Source organism: Trachinotus anak, unplaced genomic scaffold, assembly GCF_046630095.1.
Source record: "Trachinotus anak isolate AG129_WGS33_773 ecotype Australia unplaced genomic scaffold, CSIRO_AGI_Tana_v1 ptg000014l, whole genome shotgun sequence".
NCBI lineage: Eukaryota > Metazoa > Chordata > Actinopteri > Carangiformes > Carangidae > Trachinotus > Trachinotus anak.
In genome coordinates, this window is record NW_027273865.1 from 8107501 (window position 1) to 8115733 (window position 8233).

The following is an 8233-nucleotide window of genomic DNA, read 5'->3' on the forward strand; positions in this document are numbered from 1 at the left end:
TGGCCTGTCGATAGCAGTTCATCCACAAGCCCTCCCAGCGGGTTTCCATCACAATTATGTTCGCTCCAATGAAAGCTGTCACCTTCCACATGGGCATCCCTGTTGTAGCCGCCGCCCCGATCAGTCCAATCAGGCCGACACACACCGCGGCTACCTCTGAAACACCTTGAGGCATTGTGAAGTGTATGAGAGCTGAGCTGTGTCCAAATCCAAAATTAAGAAGGCTCACGTTGACATTAAATTTTGATTCATTAGTACAACATTTCGGAATCTGAGTCATAGACGTGTTCAGGGCTGTCAGGATCTTCTCATCTGATGCAGTTTGTATGCTGTAAGAGGTGGTTTGTTATGGGAAAGATGTTTTGCGGTCATCTGGTTGGCCCAGAGCAATGGGGGTAAAGAGGATCTCTGCTTATTTTGTGTTTATGGTTCCTCTGGCACTTGTGCTGTATCTCTGCCATCAGCTTATCCAGCAGTAAAAACTTAAAAGACAATACCAGAAACAGCTCACAACGTCAGAAAATGTTCATCACTTTGCCATGTTTTTATTCTCAACATTATATGTGATAAAAATTCAGAAGCAAACAAATATACATTGCAGCACGGAAGCTCCTTCAGTACTTCTACTGTCCACAGGAGAGCAGAGATGACCTTTGAGTTAATGAAACAGAGAGGGCGTTCGTCACACTGTACAAATACAGTTGTTGATTGTTGAGGACCAGACATATATTTTTATAAATCACAAGTTAACATTTTATATAACAAGGACCATATATTCTACAATTGTAACTTCAACTGCAGTTTACTTTTGAACTCACTGAGAGTGAAATGAGGTAACCTGGTAGTACAAGACCTAATATGCTTATCTGAACAGAATGTTCTCTCATTGCTCAAACATATGAAGCTGGAGTCAATCAGGAAATGTTTTGGCCTCATACTATCCGTATCGCCATTCAAAGTGACTTGCAAATTCTGATCACATGATCATGCTGTCAGGGCATCTTTTTTTGGCTTCTTTGTAAACACTAAGATCTCCGGTTAAGTTGCCTCTGTGTCCACGCCTTTAACAAGCATTCTTAAACCTGCATCTAATGTTTACGCAGTACCATCAGTTCACAAGTGCTCCAGGGCATCATATTGTTCAAGACTTATTGTGTTAAACAGACAATGTTTTGAGTTTTAGATTTAAATGTCTGTGTAATTCTCACACAACCCACAGCCAATAACTACCTTTTACTGCTTCAAGTGTAGTACCTGTAAAACAGCTACCTTGGTTTTCCTTTGTGTATCATGTGTCTAATACTGGCTAAAACTAGTGAACACAGTTCATGTTGAAGGAAATTGGGTTTGAAATATAGTACATATAGTATAGTAAATATAATACAATATAACCTGTCTTAGTATCTCCACAGCTCAGTAATATGTGCCAACAACAAATTGCATTTTAACAGCTGACACAAATACACTTGTGCCACATTATTCAGTGGGTAAATGTTTCATGAATTGCTATATACAAGACATACAAAAACCTAATGTACAAAAAACAAGGCTATCGCTATAGGATTTGGTAAAACAACACTCATAATAGTAATGGAGAGCTTACACAGGCAAGGTTATAATTGTGTTATATGTTGATATCAAGTAACTAGTGCTCTTTAAGAAGATGCCATCTACTTCTCAAATAATGTATAAAAATAGTTGGTTTAAAACAGACATCCATATAAATCAGGTCCATTTTCATTCACAGTAAATGTACTCATTGAAAAGTGTTTTTTTTATCTGAAATACATCTGTTAGCTGAAATGTGTCATAGATTGCACTGCCAAGCAGACCCACATTTAAAAGAAATGTCCTTGCATACAGTGACCATAACTGATCATCATTATCTCAGTCAGTTCAGAGATAAGCCACCCCACTGCGTACAGAGGGGTGTCTGGAGTGGTAGGTGTAGATACTTGATGGATGTCTTGATAGCACTGGCTGTGGTAGGGGTTCTGGTCGGGGAATTAGCACCAGCTGCTGAGGCTGTAGAGGCTGTGGAGGCTGTGGAGGATAGGCCATGTAGTCAGAGGCCCTTGAGTACACGTACCTCTCTGAACCTTTGCCTTCGGACTGCAGATTGCAGCAAAAAAACATGCATCCTCCAGCGAATAAGAAAGCAGAGGCCACCCAGCCGATGTACAGAGCCTCTCCAAGTTCCCTACGCTGGGCGTCGATCAGCAAGGGGTTGTAGAAGTCCCTGATGATGACATGACCCGTCCACGACACAGGGATGAGGACGCAGATACAAGCCATTATGACCATGATTCCTGCAATGATGAGGACCAGTCGCTTAGCTCGATCGTTGTTTTCAATACACGACGTGCACTGCAGCCCAACCAAACTGATCAGCAGACCAAGGCCACCCAGTGCCAGAGAGCAGCACATGAGACCCCGTGCCGCCTGTAGGTCAGGTGATAGAGCCAAGAGAGAGTCGTACACCTTGCACTGCATCCTGATATCGGCCTGTCGGAAGCAGTTCATCCACAGACCCTCGTAGCGGGTCTCGAACACAATAATGTTCTCCCCAATGAAAGCTGTGACTCGCCACATCGGCATCCCAGTGCTTGCTGCCGCCCCAATCAGCCCAATCAGGGTCAATAAAAGACCCACTATCTCCAGTGCTGAGTTGGCCATCCTGTTCTTTTCTTATTCCTCCAAGCTCATACATACAATAACGTGGAGCCACAGTGTGGATATGGTTGGATGCAGTTTGGAGTGGCTTTGCATCCCAGTGGAGGAGGAGGAGGGGCCCTTTGATGTTCACCTGTACAGTCTCCTCCCTGTTGACAGGACACCAGAATGGAAGGGGTGTGAATTGCAACCTGTTGCTATGAAACAGAATCCCCAAGGCCTTTTTTTCTTTGTACCCCTCCCCCAGGAGCTGCTGTGCTGCCACTTTGTTTATTCACACGTCTCACTTTACATTCTCAGATCTCACTTCGCAAGGAACCTTGGGTGTTTTCATTAGCAAAGAAGAAATTTTCAAGTTCACCAATTTGTAACTAGCGATCTACATATAAAAAAGACTTTGTTAATGTGCTACCAGTTATAACTACAGGTATTATAGACATCGACAATGTGGAGTCGTGAATGTTAAATATTGTAGACACAAAATATAGCAAAAAGAACAATTAGAAACTCTTGCACATGATTTGTTGTTGTGTGTGTGACATGTGTAATATTTGTGTACGCATTCGTCACTGTCAGTATCGGATTTCTTGTCTGAGTCTCTTGCCTGTGTCAGTCAAAAGCTGGCCGTTGCAGCTCTGACTTGGTTAAAATAAGATCTCCTGGCAGGTTTGCATTGGGTGGACCTGCGTCAACAGTCTGGTTTTACCAGTTCAGGCACATTTCTACTGAAAACAATAGAGACAGCATAACAACTTTACATTTGACTCCCACGCAAACACAGGAGTTTCTGATAGGAAGTGGAAAAATGGCCATCATGTAAGCCATAGTTTATCCTTACTTCTTGATCAGATCAGTTTATCCACTCTTAATCAGGCACCAGGGAAAAGAAAAAACAAAATTCTCAATTTTCTCAATTTGATCCCTTTATTGAACACCACAATTGACCATTTAGGCCAGCATTTTGAAAAAGTATGTACATTCATAACAAAAAGTAAACAGTCAACATAAATCATTTGGAGGTATATTATCTGAAAAAGGCCTAGTGCATAAATTGTTCTCAAAGAGCATGTCAGCAGAGGCTGTAAAGACAGTTATACAACAGATAGCTACTGTATTATCACAGATTAAAAATATTGTGCCTGAATGACTGATGTAATTTATTGTAAATTAAGCATTACGGATATAAAGAAAACATGCACTAATTCATCACAGTTCATCATCATCAGAACGCAGTTAATTCCACAATGAATTTCAATCTCTGCAATACACTAGGCTCTCTGAGAAAGTAATGAAAGATTTGGCCATTTTCAATGACAGCCTCTGGTCATATTTGTCAGTTGATTCTCAAATGCACCAAATCTTGGCAAATTAAAAAGAACAAGTCCAAAATCGTATCCGTGTTTGATTTCACCTCACTGGTACTGACTTGGTGTATAGGCTATAGATCCTGGTGGTGGTGCAGAGTAGGGAGGCTGGTAGCTGTACGCTGGCTGGTACGTGTACGGCTGGTATGTGTATGCAGGTTGGTAGATATTTCCCCCGGGGTTGTACACAATCCTCTCTTCTGGATCCTGGGTTCGGGGAGCGTGACGGCACAGCAGGATCACTCCGGCAGTAAAAAGCAAAGCTGAGGTCACCCAGCCAATATAAAGAGCCTCCCCAAGCTCCCTGCGCTGGGCATCAATCAGCAGAGGGTTGTAGAAATCCCTGATGATGACGTGGCCAGTCCAGGACACTGGGATTAGGGTGGTGATACAGCCCATGAGGAAGAGACAGCCTCCCGCCACAAGAACAATGTGCTTGGTGCGAGCCCGATGGTCCACCACTTTGGTACACTTCATCCCCACAGCTGAAACTATGAGGGCGAAGGTGCTCAGGGCCACGGAGCTACACATCAGACCCCTAGCAGCCTGGAGGTCGGGTGGCAGAAACAGCAGAGAATCATACACCTTACACTGCATCCTGATGTTGGCTTGTCTGTAGCAGTTCATCCATAATCCTTCCCAGCGGGTCTCCATGACAATGATGTTCGCGTCGATGAAGGCTGTTACCTTCCACATCGGCAGGCCTGTCACGGCTGCCACTCCGATTAGTCCAATGAAACCAATGATGAGGGCCACTACCTCACAGCAAATGGCATTCCGCCGTTTCCTCTTCTCAATTTTTTTTTTTTCCTCATATACAGAGTCTTGATAATCTGTGTAGGCTGGAGCCTGTTTCTCATCATAGTAAGAGCCTGCATAAGATTGAGGTGGCTTGCTGTAGCCACTGTAAGCAGTGTAAGAGGCCATTGTGGCTTCTGGCTGCACTGTTGCAGCTTGAGAAACAAATCTGAGGAGAAGAGCAAGTCAAGGAACTTATACACCCACAAAAAAATGCTAACGATGCAATGCAGCCTTACTGGTTTAGCTGCTTTACATCCGTCAGATAGATAGGGACACACCAAAGAGTGTTGCTTTGAATGTAAATACAGCTGCCTTGACAGTCAACCAGCCGTTTGGTCTTGTGATTAATCAAGTACAGATTAAATCACAATATAAAGTCACATTTGATGATAGTACATTTCTTCTCTTTTAAACTTGAAACATTTCAATACATTTTCAGTACTAACCAGCACAATGGTCTTTTTTTTATGTTTTTTTTTGGAAGCTAAAACTAAAGAATATAATTTAGACAGCAAACAGGATAACTAAAAATCTGCTATAAACATAAAAAATAGATAACACCACTGGTTGGAACTCTGAGATAGAAAATAATAAATATTAACAAATTAATGTGTCCTTTTTGATTTTAGAATCAAAAAAGATTGGGAAACACAATACTGTGTGAAACAAGAAAATTGCAGTGTCTTTTCTTTTTATGTAGCCCTAGGTAAAGTTGTGGAGGTGGTGGCTGGTGTGTCGGTAAAGAATCTGTTGTCTCTCTATGACTGAAACTTGAACGATCACAGATATCAAACTGTCTCCTCCTTTAGATGTAAAGTGAGCTGATAAAAAGGTGTTGAGCACAGAAATGCGAGGAGGATTGGTTTCATTGTAACGCAGCAGTTCTCACACTGAAGTCTCCCCGCCCTCTTGAACACAAGAACAGTTAGTTTGTAGATAATCTAACTGAATGGTATAACTAACAGTTATCTGCAATTTTAGCTGTGGTTGGTTAAAAGTTTGTATTTCATGGTTTTTTTTTTTTTTGTTTGTTTTTTTTTTGGCAGGCATGATAGAAATAAACACACTAGAAAAAAATGCAATCGCACTGGCAAATTCAGAATCAGAGCTTTATTGTTTATCTGTTTACTTGGTTGATTCCTTGGCCATTAGACATTACCAAATCAAAAATGATCAATAAGAACTGAGCAGTTAAAAGTGAAAGTTGACAACCGACAAAAATATAAATGTAAAAGCACAATAAAAAAATGGCAAGACAGTGCATAATTGCACAAAGAAAACCTATTGTATTGTTGGACATGCTGATTACATAAACAGCAGATAAGCATATCCTGGTATGAGTAGTTCCATATGTTAAACAAGTGAAAGATTTGAGCAGAAAACAAATGATGTAGATAAGAAGCATTTATAGTGTAACAAGGACACAAAGTACAGTCATGATTTTCACAGTCACTTTGATTTAAAATGTGTACATAAGTTGTAAAAACAAAGACATTTACAGAATTTTCACACCCTTGATATCATTTCGTGACCTCAGACAGCATCCTTTGAATCTCAGGGATACATAAAAATGGAAATTGTTCATTGCAGGCAGTAGAGTACAGTTCTTTACACATATTCTTGATGCTTATGAAGGCTGGATGGCGTCCTCTGTGAATAGACACTGCCCTCTTTCTGTGAATCTCTCAGTGCCAGCAGATATGCATCAGCGTAGGGCTCTTCCTCCTTTGATACACGTTTGCTGTAACTGAACAGAACGAGGATCCCAGTGATCAGCAAAACAACAGACGTTGCCCAGCCGATGAAGAGTGCGCTCCCCAGCTCCCGTTTCTGACCATCGGTTATCAGTGGGTCATAGAAATTACTGATGACAGTAAAACCAACCCAGCTGACAGGGATGAGTGTGGTCAAACAGGACAGCAGATATAAACCCCCACCTAAGGCCAGGGTGATGTTCTTGGCCTTTACGTTGTCACCAAAGCAGTTGCTCACCCGGGTTCCACATCCTGTGATCAACAAGGAGAGGACGACCAGAATTATGGAGACCACCATGAGCCCCCTGGATGCCTGCAGCTCTGGTCGGAGAATGAGCATCGAATCGTACAACTTGCACTGCATCTTGATGTTAGCTTGTCTCCAGCAGTTCATCCACAAGCCTTCCCAGAGATCCTCCATGACAACGAGATTGGCACCAATGAAGGCTGAGACCCGCCACGTGGGCAATGCAGTGGCAGTTATTGTCCCAAACAGGCCGATGAAGCCCAGGACGAGGGCGAGGATCTCCATTTTTGCTCTCATGGCTCACAGCAAACTGCAGTCTTGTCTCTCTTGTCTGTCATCTAATGAATTGACCAACAGATGAGTTTTGCAGAGCTGTAAATATATGATAGGATCACCCTGCCTGCAATGTCATCATACTGGTTTGCGTTGGCCTGACCTTGATTCCTGCCAGCGTATCAAGTCAGTAATACTACCCTGTGTTTGTTTCGTCTTCAGTTGACAATCAAGATAATCAAATGTTTGGCAATTATTATGATTGTTCGTCATGCCTGACAGGCACCAATGAAAAGAGCATGACACTAAAAGTCATGCAAGTCTAGTTTCAGTTACCATACTGTACCCAACTTACCCCAAAGTGAACAGATTTACATGATGTGGCAAGTAATTCAGCTTCCATTCAGTTTCCATGATGGTTAAAGGGACTACTGAAAAATGAGGGCAATATAAAATATCTTAAACATCATGTCTTTATTTTTTTTTAAATAAGCCAGCAACACTAGAGTGAAATATATCATTGTCCCAGGAAACAGCATGAGTTGGCAACAACCAAACCCATTATTTTCCATGCAAGCCCCACATACGCAGCATCTTTGACGCGCATCAACTTGAAATGTAATGTTTTCTGGGGAGTTTGTAGATAGATCTGTGAACATCTATTTGGCTTAAGTGTGAGGCTCATTAACTCTCTTCATTAAGGATGAAGAATCGACATAGTGTTCCTCAACTAAGTTAAAAAAAAAAAAAACTCATTCCACTTTGGCCATACTCATTAGAAAGAGATGAGTAAAAATCAATCATCAGTCAGCTGCTCTGCATATAGAGTAGACTTACATATTGTAACTTGTAAATGAATATACACTTATTAGATAGATTATAGACACAGGTGATTATACTGCCATGGAAATGACAATTTTAATTTACTTAAGCCTTTAACTAAGACTAAAAATTCTAGGCTAGGTTCATGTCCTAATTTCACATGAGGAGGAAATGTGTCAAAACAGTGGGGGATTTTACAGACTTTCTCAAGAGCCACTCCTTTTTTCAGGAAGAACTTCTGCTTGTCTGGAAAAAGTTATGTTGGTGAACCTGTTTCTGAAGGAGGATGGACAGAAAAG

The 8233-nt window shown here is 41.6% G+C and overlaps 4 protein-coding genes across 4 annotated transcripts in view; all 4 read right to left on the reverse strand.

The window, feature by feature from the left end:
- The window catches only part of LOC139632029 (claudin-8-like), a 3281-nt gene extending 1424 nt beyond the window's left edge, over nucleotides 1–1857 (reverse strand). Inside the window, exon 1 of the mRNA XM_071496754.1 lies at nucleotides 1–1857. This exon is cut by the window's left edge and continues 1424 nt beyond it. Within this exon, the coding sequence (XP_071352855.1) occupies nucleotides 1–280 (280 nt within the window). The 5' untranslated portion in view covers nucleotides 281–1857.
- cldn8.1 (claudin 8.1) overlaps nucleotides 1–3448 on the reverse strand; it is a 4872-nt gene extending 1424 nt beyond the window's left edge. Inside the window, exon 1 of the mRNA XM_071496758.1 lies at nucleotides 1–3448. This exon is cut by the window's left edge and continues 1424 nt beyond it. Within this exon, the coding sequence (XP_071352859.1) occupies nucleotides 1897–2676 (780 nt within the window). The 5' untranslated portion in view covers nucleotides 2677–3448 and the 3' untranslated portion in view covers nucleotides 1–1896.
- Nucleotides 3449–3578: 130 nt separating this feature from the next.
- Nucleotides 3579–5010, reverse strand: cldn8.2 (claudin 8.2). The gene has a single exon (XM_071496757.1). The coding sequence runs from the start codon at nucleotides 4962–4964 to the stop codon at nucleotides 4086–4088; it is 879 nt and encodes a 292-aa protein (XP_071352858.1). The 5' UTR covers nucleotides 4965–5010; the 3' UTR covers nucleotides 3579–4085.
- A 923-nt stretch (nucleotides 5011–5933) lies between these two features.
- LOC139632032 (claudin-4-like) lies at nucleotides 5934–7300 on the reverse strand. The gene has a single exon (XM_071496759.1). The coding sequence runs from the start codon at nucleotides 7134–7136 to the stop codon at nucleotides 6447–6449; it is 690 nt and encodes a 229-aa protein (XP_071352860.1). The 5' UTR covers nucleotides 7137–7300; the 3' UTR covers nucleotides 5934–6446.
- Between the last annotated feature and the right edge of the window lie 933 nt (nucleotides 7301–8233).

Bases quoted from the DNA above. Each gene is read 5' to 3' on its own strand.
- cldn8.2 (XM_071496757.1), bottom strand. From the start codon at position 4,964: ATGGCCTCTTACACTGCTTACAGTGGCTACAGCAAGCCACCTCAATCT.
- LOC139632032 (XM_071496759.1), bottom strand. From the start codon at position 7,136: ATGAGAGCAAAAATGGAGATCCTCGCCCTCGTCCTGGGCTTCATCGGC.